This window comes from Haliaeetus leucocephalus, unplaced genomic scaffold (genome assembly GCF_000737465.1).
Source record: "Haliaeetus leucocephalus isolate CR32 unplaced genomic scaffold, Haliaeetus_leucocephalus-4.0 Scaffold702, whole genome shotgun sequence".
NCBI lineage: Eukaryota > Metazoa > Chordata > Aves > Accipitriformes > Accipitridae > Haliaeetus > Haliaeetus leucocephalus.
Window position 1 is genome coordinate 96033 of NW_010973138.1, and position 13968 is coordinate 110000.

The window sequence follows — 13968 nt, forward strand, 5'->3', positions numbered from 1 at the left end:
GTTGTAAGCTTTATGATTAATCCGTTTACTTTTTTCCTTTTGCAGAGAAAGTATCACTCTGCAAAGGAAGCTTATGAACAGCTTTTGCAGATCGAAAACCTTCCTGCACAAGTAAAAGCAACTGTCTTACAGCAGTTAGGTATGTAAAATTAACTTTCATTTTCCTGTGTGTTTCTTTTTTCCATCTTTGCCTTCAGCAGTGGTTTTTAAGGCTCCATTTCCAAAGTGAGTCTTAGACACTGAGTATGATACGTAAGATTTTCACCCAAAATAGAATGCATAATAGTAGATAATTAAGAAAATAAGAGAGGAGGAAAAGATTTTAATTAAACTTCCAAAATTAAAAAGCTCTTAGACTTGCTGCACTATGTGCATTACAGGTTTTGGGCAATGAGGGGGTGGTCTTCCAGAGAAGGAGGGCAGCAGTTAGAATTCCGTATTCTCTGTTCTGCCTCTGAGAACATCCCTTGAATAGCCAGGCTAAATGCAGTAAACCAAAATACCCTTCTACTGTTGCAGAATAGAAGAACGTGGCAAATGAAAAATTAACCTTTTCTTTCTCTTTAATTATAGTATCTAATGAAAACCTAGTGCTGTAACTAAAAAGTTTATCATCAGATTCCATAAAAGAAACCACATAAAAAGAGAAAAAGTATTATTTTTTAGAAATTGTCGTCTCCCATATTTATAGAAAGCTGATAAATCATTTTTAGACCAAAATTCCTAATGGGTGGGTAGAATAATTACTTTTGTCCTACATGCCTTATAAAAGTATTTCCAGAATATTCTGTTAAAATTGTTCAACCCAACTTCTTCATTCACTTCCTCCATGTTCTTCATCTAATTTATTATTCTAAATATTAATTTAGCCTGCTTATGCCCATTTTTTTTTTTTTTTACCCCCCTTTCACATAGTGGTCATTTAATTCAAATTTGTAACTGGCACTAAGTTACGGCCACAATGCTTTATTTTTTTTTGTAATGCAGGTCGTGTATGGATTTGGAATGGACTAATTTGTTTAGCTTTTGAGTCTTTTGTGTGAAATCACAAATGAAACTGCTGGAGGAGTTCACTGCAGGCCTCTAGGTGCCAATTTCTCTGCTGTCACATGACAGTGTTGCTTATATTTCAGTATCCTCTCTGAATTTTTTTTAACTTGGTATTATCCCACCTAGTATACATTGTCAGCAATTTCATCCAGAAAGGCTGTACGTATAATCCATGGAAGACGGGCTTCCCAAAGTAGCTGACCAATGCTTTTTCAACTCCGTTTGATGTATGTTGCCACAATAGAAGCAAAGGCGCATGTTTGTATTCATAAATTCCTACCACAGGTCTCTGTGCTAGCAATAAGAGTGATGACTTTGAGAATTGTCTGCTGTCTAAAAACTGGATTAACTCCCTTTATTCAATGAGCATAGGTCACCTAGTTTTGTAGTGTGCATAGCTTCTATGTGGAGAAAGGGATAGAGTGGTATAGAGTGGTCTTAACCAGAACATTCAAGGAATAATACCATTTCTTTTGCTCTTCGCTGTTAATAATGGTATTTATCGGAGTATAGTGTTTATTGCAGATTTCGTCTCTAGCAGCTGGTAATAAAAACACTTCCTCAGGAAGCATAGTCCAGGTGGTACACTGCTGCTTAGAAAAAATAATAGAAAATACCTGCTATCTGCCAGAATGCTACTGGCAAAACCCAATCAAAATATATTTGTATTTCTATGTTGAACTCTTTTTTTTTTTTTTTTTTTTTATTACTCCAACAGAAAAATTGTTTTGGCATGAAAATACCCTTTGTTTATTTTCCTTAGCTAATGTTTATTGAGCCAGAGTTGAAATTTAGGCAAGTTCAGATGTCTTGTGAGAGAATTATTAATTTCTTTGCTCCTGTTGCTGGTTTCCAAAGCAGATCACTGTGGAGGAGAACTCTGTGATGCTCAGATAAATACATATCCATTTGAGCTGACTAGTTCAGGTAGACATAACAGTAAGATCTGTACAGTTGGATAAGAGCAGTTTGTTTCTTCTTTTGTGCCATTTCATTTGCTGTCCAGACAACAATTCTTTGCCTAAAATTACATTAAATTAATGAGACCGAAGATCAAATCTGTCCCAGTATTCTTTCTCCAATTGTATTCAGCAGTTACATAAGGAAGAGTGTAAGAATAACGTAAGCGTAGAGGTTCCCAAAGCACTCTCTCAATGGTTTTTGTCTAGGGGCATTCCTAGCTAGTGTCCACATAATTGGATGAGACATCATGAGATGCTAAAATAGGGAAGAGGCTCATCTCTTCAGAGGCTGAGATGATGATGTTTATCAGGGGAAAAGCAATTGCCACAAGTTCAGCATGAGAGTGATTGATAAGCATGATTGCAGCATGAGCTAGGCTATCACATCCTCTTGCTGAGGCAACACAGGGATTTGTTAGAAATTAGACTGTATGGACAAAATCTGCATTTTTGTTTATCACATTAGAAATGTCCCAAGAGTGGAAGAGTAGTCAATATGCTAGTTGAGAATTTGAGTTAGGTCTTGCAAATGGGAAACTGCACAGCTTACCAGTGTTTTTCCACCACCACCTTTCTGTATGTTCTTCATTTTATGCATGAGGAAAAGAGAGATCCAGTTTCCTTTGCCCGTGCTATTCTAGTAGAAAACTTCTGTTTGTTCTCCCTCACCCTCTCTTGCTTTCTGCCTTTTTCACCTCCCGGTGCAGGAAGATGAAATCGGGAAGCAACCCTTGTTTCAGCAGTGACACTAGATAGGGTTTGCTAGTTCTCATTTCTGTCTCCTAGAAATAGATTCTTTCTTTTTATCAATGAACCTCAGTAAAGATCTCCTGAAGATACGATGTGTTATCTTTCAGTCTGGCAAGGTTCTGATGAAATGGAAAAATAGACATCACCACACAACATTTCCAAAGATGCAGGAAATTGTTTAATGTATTTTTTTACCCTTGTTTATAATCCCTGAACTGTTACCTTTATCTCAGGCTTTGCCTGGCACCTGATACATTTATCCTCAGTGTACAGTTGGGCAAGTGCATTCTGATAACCACCTACACATAAGCCTTTTTTTCTTAAAGCATGAGTATTTTCTGTGTGCTTAAGAACTTCAGTGACTTGGGATTTGAATCAAAATCATAGCTTGTTCATGAAGTCCATGAGAGAAAATTGTGTATATGTCTCTGCAAAAATTACTGGGAATTTTTCCTGGTTTTTTTTTTTTTTCCTGATGGATAAGGTTTTAACTTGATCCTTCTTCAGACAAGATAAATTACTCTTTCTTCAGCACTGTAACCACTTGGCTTCTAACCTGATGTTTCTTGCAGTCCATGAAATATTCAAACTTCTGCCTTTGACCACAGTTTCCAAATGATACTTCTTAAAACACTTCAGGCAAATGTTGTTCAATAGATAAGGTTTTCTTTTAGATTGCCTTTTTTAAAGCTTGGAAGTTTGCCTTCCATTTGTGAAAGTGTTGCTGTGACTGTTAACAAACAATATGCTCATGGAATAACAAATAAGCTGTATAGAACAGGTAGAATAAAATATTTAAGATATAGTCTAATGACAGAGAGGGAAGTAAGGCTGCAAATCTCATCAGTTCAGTTCTCAGCCTTGCCTACTTTGTCTAGCATTTCAGGTGAGATCTGAATCCAATCTGAATCTTTTGTGTGGTATTACTTGTTCATGTAGTTAGACTGTATCAAAAAGGATAAGCTTAGGGTGCTGAAGTTTAGCTGACAGAGATTTTAAATAGACATGTAGTGCAGCTTTGTGTACAACTCTGTAGGTAACTAAAACTGTATACAAACCTGGGGTATTTTATGAAGTTGGTATCATAGTGTTCCACAAGGGACTGTTTGTGGGTGGGATGCTATAAAAACAGGGACAATCTGTTGTCACACCTTACGTTTTATAAACGTTGGCTGAAAAGCAATGGATTGTTAAGACAAATACATGGAGATAAAGGAAACAGCAAGGCATTGCTGACCAGTGTGGTATGTAGTGATTTCAGCAAGTCAGCTGCCTGCTACAAAGGATTTCCTTGTACTCATGATATGAGTGGCAGAGAGGTGATTTTGTGGCTGTTTAAAGGAATTCCATCTAAGCATAAAGGCAGATGAGAAGCAGTTTGAGAAGATGATGAAGGTGCTTTGTTTGAAATGGTAACCAAGCCTTGCATCAGTGTTAGAGCAGAGATGCGTTTTAATAGCATGTAAAAGATTATATGGGAGCATGAATTGTGGGAGGCCTTTAAAGTGCGGATGAATAATTTGTCTAATGAAAGAAAAAAGGTATTTGAAAGAATATGATGTGTGGTTAGATGAGGAAATAAAATTATCTTTTCAGCAGAATTTGTTATGTAGATGAGAGGCGATTGCATTTGTCAAGGTGAATGGAAGGGATGTTGTAGCAATGAAGATGAAATGACAATGTAAGAAAGATTTAAGTGGAGATACAAAAATTCTTACCAATGTTCTGTTCGGGAATTATCCAAATATACATACAGTATAAATACGATCATTTAGAAGAAAGGGAGTAAACTGAACATAATATACAGATAATTGATATGTGTGACAGGGAGAATGGTGGCATTTTTCACAATGACAGGGAAGGTATCTGTGTTCAGAGAAGGAAAGAGTTAACGTTTTCAGATTAACTTTTTGTAGTAGAAGATTGAGCAGTTCATAATTGTGCTACTAACCTCACAGAAAATTACTTAAACCAAAAAAATGCTTTAAAAGTACCTGAAGGCAATTTTGACTTAGGGTTCTTCTGTACTGTAATTTTAGTATAGAACTTTAAAAGTTTTTAAAGTTTCATTCATAATATTTTATGTAAGTGATATGATTGTTTGATACTCCTATTTTTAAAGAGGAACTAATGCTATGAATATCCTGCTGTGCCGAAGTGTTAAATGGTCTTAGAGAATTTCACTTCTGCCATTTATGGATTCTTTTTGTAGGCTGGATGCATCACACCGTGGATCAGCTTGGAGACAAGGCAACCAAGGAAAGCTATGCTATACAGTATCTCCAGAAATCTCTAGAAGCAGATCCAAATTCTGGTCAATCCTGGTATTTCCTTGGAAGGTAAGAAATTACTTCATAGACACTGTAACTGTATTTGTAAATTTTTTGAGGATACTCATTATTGTGAGTATCTTACTTTGTTTTTCTTCTTAATACTTTCAGAGGAAAAATGAAGGGAAAGGATATATGTATCTACTGAAGTCTAGTTTTCTGGAAAGTGTATGAAAAGACAAGGTGCTAACATATTTGGGATGAATATAGATTAGACGTTGAAATGAATTATGTTACCCAAATGGTCCTGCTTTTTTTTGTAGTTATTATTCTACACGCTTACAGTAATCTGAGTCTGCCCTGCCTGGTTTTATCTGTTCCTCCTACCACATCTTCTATTCTCTCTCTCTTTTTTGGTAAATGCTCTGTAAATGTTGTTACTTTTCTTCATACCTTTTTCACAATTCTTTATGTCTTTATTTTCTCAGAATCTCCCATCTAATCTCAAATCAATTTTTGCATTAGAATACAAATATTTTCCCAGGTATACATCCATTTATAAACAGTATATATTGCAACTAAGTATTAGGCCAAGATAGCTCAGATTGATCCATTCTAATATCTATTTAAGTGTTGTATTAATTCTGTATTATCAGACAGTAATTTTTTACTTGAAAATTAACTTGTTCTAAGATGTAAATCATACAAATTTGATGACTTTTCTTGGTTTCCTTTTTAAGAAAATTGAGTACTTTACACAAATCAGCAGTAACTCTTGAAATAATCATAATCAGGTTTTGGAGAAAGCTTTGAGGGCAGTTCAAGTCCATATGTGAACAGGGCAGTTCTGCTGAGAAGTACATGAGAAAGGAATTAATAAAAAATAAAACTAATCTCCTGACCTCAGTATCTTCCAGCTGACTTTCTTGAAGGTTCTGGTCACATACAACTGGAACGTACTTTAGTTTTTGTCATCCTAATTACATGCCTCCAGCTGTTGCTGTAAGAGAGGGCTCTTTGACCAGCTGTCTGCAGGCTAAGGGAGAAACACCGGCACTGAGTGTGAAGGGCAGAGGGCTACGGCAGGTGTGCAGGGAAAAGGGAAAATGAGCCAGGGATGATCTGGCTCATCTTATCATCCACTGGGCTGAGATCCTGGTTTTTTGTTAGTAGTCCCATTCCACGTGCCTTGAGGTGGTTGAGTTCTCATGCAGCAGCGGGACATATGAAGTATGTGTGCGCAGCTGCTGTGCGTCTAACTTCCTCAGGTATTCGTGTTATTCCTTCCTCTGCTGGTTGTCCAAACTGGATAGCAAGTTGGTGTAAAGCTATATTTCAAAAATACTCCACCATCACACTCCTCCCCCACTGAAAAAAAATCCATCACCCTCTTCTAAGTTTTGCTGGGTGCTTGATGTTAGCGCTATCCTAACCACAGTCTCCATGTATCTGATAAGCAGGCAGATTGAAACATGTCTCTTGGGGCTTGGGTTAGATAGTGATTAAAATGATCATCTGAAACATTGTATTCAGACTTAATGGAAGTTTTTAGGCGAAGTATTGCTACATTTTATTGTATTCCTTTCCTAGTGTGCCTCAAGAGTACATGAAAGAGGGTAGCATGTTTGAGAAACCTTTGCCTGCACTGTTCCGCTTGGTTTTTATTTTTTACTAGAATAAATTTTCTGTTGTTATTTATGTGTTTTGAAAGCTGTCAGTTCTTTTTCCAACAGTGAAACTTATTACAAACAATATAAGAAGCAGAGCTATTATAGATTAAACTAGTAAATGTATATATATTTTTAATTTTGTATTTATTTAAGCTTTTAATTTTAAAAAGGTAGGTATTATTCCATGTGGTATAATTGTAGTTCTCTTTAGAGTTCTGATATTTCTGCTTATAATGCCAGAATACCTTTGAATTTTTATGTGAAAAATATTCAAGTAAGAAATTATGAAAAATTCCAGAACAGCAAGATTTTTTTTAAAGAATTTCATGCTCTATATATGCAGTAAAACTAACTGGTTTGTTGTTCATTACTTGAAATCTTATTGAGATGTGAGAAATGCACATTAAAAGTTTCCCAGGCAATCAGAAACTGTCCTAATTGAGTTGGTCAGTATCTCTTAATAATTCTGAAACACTTCTTACAGAGCATGAAGTTTCATAAGCATTTGTTTGATGAAATAGGTAACTTAATTGTTTCTTTATAATGCTATCTGCAGATAAATACTGTTCTTATTGACTGATAAGTTACCACAAATGAAACAAATATAAGTCCTTAAAATATGGTACGACTCTTTTCCTTACAAATGCAGTAAGCTAGGGTTTAAGCAGTTTTGATGTACTTTTTAAATACATAATTAGTAATACACGTTGATTAAGAAGTTTGAGTCTGCTTATGCCTGGCAGTCAGAAACAGCAAATGTTTTGGATTCATCTAGATGAGTATGTATTTGCAAGACTTAACATTTATCAGATCAGTCTTGGTAAGCCATCCTCAATGATTACCTTCTATAAATATTACCAAAGTTTTTTTTTTTCTTCTCCCAGGTGCTATTCAAGTATTGGGAAAGTTCAGGATGCCTTTATATCTTATAGGCAATCTATTGATAAATCAGAAGCAAGTGCAGATACATGGTGTTCTATAGGGTAAGAATGATACAGGGTAATACAGTGATATAATTCAGTGATAATATATATAAATAAAGAATATCAGCTTTTTAACTCTTTTGTGTTCTCAAGAGAACCGTAAAGCTTTTTTATTTATACCTTCATGTTGTCAGACTTGTCTGATTTGAAGTTTAAATAATAAATTTATATTTGCTTTCTCAATTTTTTAAAATACTGAATATGCTACATATATGAGCTTTGCATGTTAAGATTTTGTGAGTTGTTTACGCTTATTACTGTGGTTAATGTAACGGCAAAGTTTATTAAGGGTTTGGGGGGGGGTATTTGACTTGTTTGTATTTTGACTTTGTTATTAATTCTCAACTTCACTAATCTTTCTATTCAGTGTGCTGTATCAACAGCAAAATCAGCCTATGGATGCTTTACAGGCCTATATCTGTGCTGTACAATTGGACCATGGCCATGCTGCAGCCTGGATGGACCTAGGCACACTCTATGAGTCCTGCAACCAGCCTCAGGATGCCATTAAATGCTACTTAAATGCAACTAGGAGCAAAAATTGTAGTAATACCTCTGCACTTGCAGCACGGATAAAGTATTTACAGGTAAAACTAATGTTTTAAGAAGCGGGAAATAGTCTTCCAAATACACAGCAGAGGGGAGGGGAGAAGTAACACACAAGTTTAACTTGCAATTGTTTGTGGTGTGTATAACCTGTTTTCATGTGTATTGTAAGCATATCATAGCCTGTAATATTTTATTTCTTCATTTTTAAGTGGAACTTAATTCCTTATAAACCCTATTTTGCACATTTAATCAAAGCATACTGTTTTACATCACTTTGCTTTTTTCTTTGTATTGTCTACATTTTTAAGTTCTCATAACATAGAGAGAGAATACGCACACACTATCTTTCACTCTTGTTTGCAATTTCAGAAAAAAGGAATTATGAGACCTCTGAATCCAGAGCTCATCTTTGTTCTGATTCTCACAAAGGTTTATATTCTGGTTACCCTCTTTATACTTAGCACCTTTCTAAAACCCCAAATTTTAAATCTATCCTCTCTTTAAGACATAATTAGCTACAGCATTTAGGAAGATTTCATGGACTTGCTCTTACTAAAGTAGGCTTGTGTTAAATTTGCTTTTTACATAATTTTTCCTAGGCTCAGTTGTGTAACCTTCCACAAGGTAGTCTACAGAATAAAACTAAATTACTTCCTAGTATTGAGGAGGCATGGAGCCTACCAATCCCCGCAGAGCTTACCTCCAGGCAGGGTGCCATGAACACAGCACAGCAGGTGAGAAGTTGGGTTATGTTCTGCAGGTGCCCAGCTTTAAGGGTTCTTTACAATCGGTAGTGGTCAAGCTTATTTTATTGAGCACAGGACTGGCTTTTAGTAATAAAAAGCCTTTGATTTACTTGCAAAGGGATATTAGATCAAGAAGCTCCCTATAATATGGGAGAAATATGGGGGTACCAATTTAGAACCTTTGTGGATTTTCATGATTTTAAAAGATTTCATCTTAAATAGAAATGCTGCAGTGATTTAATAATCCCGTGAAAGGTACACATTCCTCCATTGATGACCATATGGAAACTGATTTTTCAGTTATTGAGATCAGCTTCAGAATATCTACTCAGCCCTTTTAATATATGTGGGCTGTTAAAATATATAACTTAAAGGAAAGAATTAAGAATATATAGAACCATATTTTTGTCTTCCTTCTGTGATTCATAGGCTTGTAAACCTCATCATCCAAATACTGAACCTGTACTAGGCCTCACTCAAACACCAATTTCACAGCAATCCTTGCCACTACACATGATTCCTTCTAGCCAAGTAGATGACCTGACCAGTCCTGCCAAGAGGAAAAGAACATCTAGTCCAACAAAGGTATATATTCTGATGAACTAAAAAGCCCCCTACCAAAATTATATGGAAAAATGCACTGAAATTATGCAGCATGCACAGAATTTGTGCTGTAAATTTTAATCCTTTGGCATCAAGGTGGGGAATGTTTTTAGGAATTTTAAAAAACATTTTTCAGTGATATGTTTAATCAGGTTACAGTTCAGACAGGAAGTGCGTAAGGGCAATGCCGATTGATAGCACTATACTACAGTCATAGTTGTATAAGTGAAAAAGTACAATCGTAGTCTGATGATAGATAGAGAGGGAGACGATCATGTCATCCTGTCTATTGCCTTTGCTTATATTTAGAATTCAAGTGTTTCATCATCATGTAATAGCGTTACAGTAGATAAAGTATTCAGTTTTAAAAGTAGTGTACATTTAAGTTAATTGTGTAATTTGATTTGATTGTTTCTTGTTATGATGTTAGGTAGCATTTAACTTTTTCCTCTGACTACTCTGATACTGTATGGGAATGGTGGAATGAGACTTGGCATGTTTTAGTATGTTCTTTGTTTATATTGTTGTTCTTGAAACAATGAGTAGTTCTTTAATAAGTAAGATAAAATCTAGATAGTAAAAGAAATTATGTTGACCCTTTGATAGTCACGCATTTTAATGTAATGTTTTCTCTCAGAATACTTCAGATGTTTGGAGCAGTGGCCATACAGTGTCACATCCTCCTGTACAGCAACAAATTCATTCTTGGTGCTTGACACCACAGAAATTACAGGTAGGTATGTTGAAGATCTTCAGAAGTGTTGATATATTTTTTGTTTGTTTCTTTCATCCCTCTAAGAAAATAAATCTGGAACATTTTTCAGTTTCACATTTCTGAAATTCAATGTGAAATACTTCCCAAATAATTCCCACAGTGTAATTCAAGTTTCCTGATATTTATGGCTTCTCTGTGCAAGATTAGTTCTGTAGTAAAATAAATGATCTCTAGCAGAAACTGAAGACTTACATTGTATGACTCTCATAATTTATGAAGTAAGAACATACAGTAATTCTTTTTTCTTAACGATGTTTTAAAGATAGATATGCAAATTGCCACACTTGTGTGCCAAGTGAGTTTTGCTACTTGCTGTAATGTGGGAGATATTGAAGGAGGTGTGGAAGTATTGTAATATCCTCTGTTTCCTCTGAGGTGGCTTCTTGTATCAAATTGCATAAACAAAGATGCACATTCTACAAAACAGAATTACTCAAATGAAATCTGGTACTGCTTCTCTGTATTTTACATCATCTAATATATTTACGTGAAATGCTAGATCTTTTTTTTTTAAATCATGTTTCAGGTCATTTTGTTATGATGTTTTGTTGTCTCTTCAGTTCATTAGGGCTTTCAGTGAGCTTCAGCAGGAATTCATTATTTTGAAAATCAGGCCTAGCTGGAAACTCTTACCTATGTATCACAGATACTGCTCTGGATGCAAGGAAAAATAGAAGGGAACACAGTGCAGAGATGGAAGGCATTCTGATTGACTGAGCAGTGTTCCCCTCAAGTCCAATATAGTTCTTCAGCTGTTTCTCCATCTGAACAATACTGGCTTTATTTATCATGGTGCATAATTTTTCCCTCCCCTCCCTTTCCCCCCACCTCCCTACCCCTTTGGTCCTTCCTAATCACTCTTCTGTATCTTTCTTCATGCATTCTCATTATTTCTCTCTGCTTATTTTATATCCTGCTACTTTTCTCCCATTTTTAGTTTCACCTTTTCCCATATCCAACTTCCTCCTCTAAGCAGCATCTAAGTAGGCTTCTCTGTCGAAGTACAGTATACTGGATTTGCTGGCAATACCTTGACAAGGTTCCAGGATATATGAATAGGAAAGCCAAAAAGATATGATGCAAGAGGAGAGTGAATAAAACCTTTATTACATCTTCGAAGTCAGTCTTTTAAAAGTGGCAGCTTGGAGGCTGGATGGATATGGCACATAACACACACCAAATGGTTCAGCTAACAAAAGCAGAAGGGGAAAGCCACACAATAGCTGCTGGGACTGCAGCATGCCAGTGGAGGAGGGATAGATGTTGGTTTCACAGAATGGATGGGCAGCACGAACAGTGGTGCCTGCAAAGCCTCTGCACCCATAGCACTGGAGAGAAGCACAGACTTGCCTCTGCTGGCATATGTGCTGGATCAGTCTTCCTGATTCTGGTTACCCTATTTAGACATTTTCTAAAAAGCAAACTAACAACTGAAGAGCACTGGTTTTGGCTTCTGTGTACCTGGTGCGTGCACTCTCACGGAGACCCTGTTTTCAGCTCACAATCATGTATATCAATTAGTCTTATTCATTGCGGTCCCCTACAGAGGGACTTCAGAATGGAAGCTACTGTTAATCCAGGGAGTTTGGCATGAACCATCTTTAACTACTTTTTCAAAGTTGGATATTTTTTTTTACTAAAGTTGATAGTTTGCAAATACAGTTGTTCAAAGCAGAATGATCTACAGTTTATTTAATACTCATACTTCAGTTCCATTTATGTATTTCTAATTACAGCATAATCAAAGCAAAGGAGATGAGAAGGATGTAGAAACATGCAGACCCTGAAAGGAACTAAAGGAAACCTGATTTGTGTTTTGTTTTGGTGGGGCTTGGTTTGGTTTGTTTGTTGTTTTTTGTTTGGAGCTTGGTTTTTGGGTTGTTTTTTTTTGTTTCGTTTTTTATTTTTTGAAAGGATTTACAATTATGTGAATTAGCTTAGTATTAAAGAACAATCAAGAAAATTGTCTATATGTCACATTTTGTGTAGGACAACTTTTGCCCTCCTCTCCACACCCCCCCCGCCCCGCTTCCTTCTCTGATAGTGCTTTTGTGTTCCACAATTGTAGCATTTATGTCATACCACTTAACAGCAGCAGACTTACTGGTAGAATGATGGTGTGTCCTGAGTAGTTTAAAATGAATACAAAGATCAGATTTTTGGTAAAAGGTACTTAAATTTATCAGTTGCAAATGAGTTCAGTATTGTAACATAAGATATTGCTCTCTGTAATTAAGTTGTACAGTTTTCTGGGATTTTTTTTTGTATTTTCTGGAGTTTTCATGTGTGACTATAGATGAATTTACTTTGTGCTGAATAGTATTAATAAAAGAATAGCACAGTACAAAAAAGTGTTAAAAAACACATAATGATAATAAGAATTCTATATAATCATACTTGATGGTAGTTTTCTTTTATGGTACCAGTACACTTAATTTTAGTGTGGTGATAATATTTATACACTTAAACAATTTAGAAAGTCACTTTAGTTTTAATAACTAGTAATAACATTTGGTTATGTAATAGTGTATCGAGAGATGTTTGAGTCTGCAACAGAAATCTCAATCATGATTTCAGCTTTACAAGTCTTGTCTTCATGGATAATTTTTACTATCGTATGCAAGAAGGTTATTAGAAAAGCACATGCAGTTTTCATGATTCTGAACTGTACTGCTGTTTTTCAGCACTTGGAACAGCTGCGTGCAAACCGAAATAATCTAAATCCAGCACAGAAACTTATGCTGGAACAGCTGGAGAGTCAGTTTGTCTTGATGCAGCAACACCAGCAGGTGAGAACAAAAATATTTTTCTCTTCTACAAAACTTTCGTCATTAATGGTGTCTGTTGTGTTTCTTGAATTCTGAAGAATTTTTATTGTACAGATTTCTCATGCCCATTACTATGCTACAATAAGGCATCTTTTTTTGTCTGAAGTGTAATTGTGGTTTGGCTGTTTGAAATGTAATGGGTTTAGCTGTGTTTTATTATAGGGCTACCAAATAATGTAAAAGTTTTCCAGCCACACTTTCAAATGAAAGTGAGTGGACACACCTAAAAGCAGTCTTATTTGAAAAATACTTACTTGTAGTAAGCCATATTACAGCATATCTCTCCTCCTCTCATTGTTCACTTTTCTCTCTCAGTGGCCAACTTCAGCAGTAAAACGCTAACACTCAAACTGAAGGGCCTAGAAGAAAAATGTGCTCATAGCTTTACCTTAAAAGTTGCTGAGTGCATTTGTGAGCATGACAGACATTTTATTTCTCAAAGGCAATTGTGAAGATCTTAAAATCAGTATAAAATTGGAATTGACCAGTGCAATAAAGTACACAAACCTTGTACGATCTTTACTTTTTAAACTCGGCAGCTAATGTTCTTGTGCTTTGTTCATCTTCCGTTAGATGAGACAAACAGGAGTTGCACAGGTACGATCTACTGGAATTCCTAACGGGCCAACAGCTGATTCATCACTGCCTACAAACTCTGTCTCTGGTCAGCAGCCACAGGTTGCTCTAACCAGAGTGCCTAATGTCGCTCAGCGTGGAATCCGTCCCGCCTGCCCTGGGCAGCCTATGGCTAATGGACCCTTTCCAGCAGGCCCCATTCCCTG

General features: G+C 36.0%; 1 protein-coding gene across 19 annotated transcripts in view; it reads left to right on the plus strand.

The window, feature by feature from the left end:
- Window positions 1-13968, plus strand: part of KDM6A (lysine (K)-specific demethylase 6A) — a 127713-nt gene that overhangs the window by 70842 nt on the left and 42903 nt on the right. For 10 of the 19 annotated variants that reach the window (XR_775186.1, XR_775187.1, XM_010580232.1 and 7 more), the window contains 9 exons: window positions 46-139; window positions 4975-5101; window positions 7587-7685; window positions 8053-8272; window positions 8834-8968; window positions 9410-9565; window positions 10221-10316; window positions 13043-13147; window positions 13760-13968. The exon at window positions 13760-13968 is cut by the window's right edge and continues 187 nt beyond it. Coding sequence is in view for 16 of the 19 variants with exons in the window: in XM_010580232.1 (XP_010578534.1) it covers window positions 46-139; window positions 4975-5101; window positions 7587-7685; window positions 8053-8272; window positions 8834-8968; window positions 9410-9565; window positions 10221-10316; window positions 13043-13147; window positions 13760-13968 (1241 nt within the window). In the remaining 3 variants the exon portion in view is untranslated. Of the gene's footprint in view, window positions 1-45; window positions 140-4974; window positions 5102-7586; window positions 7686-8052; window positions 8273-8833; window positions 8969-9409; window positions 9566-10220; window positions 10317-13042; window positions 13148-13759 lie in introns of those variants that run through there. The other 9 variants (XR_775188.1, XM_010580238.1, XM_010580237.1 and 6 more) reach the window with 3 other exon arrangements.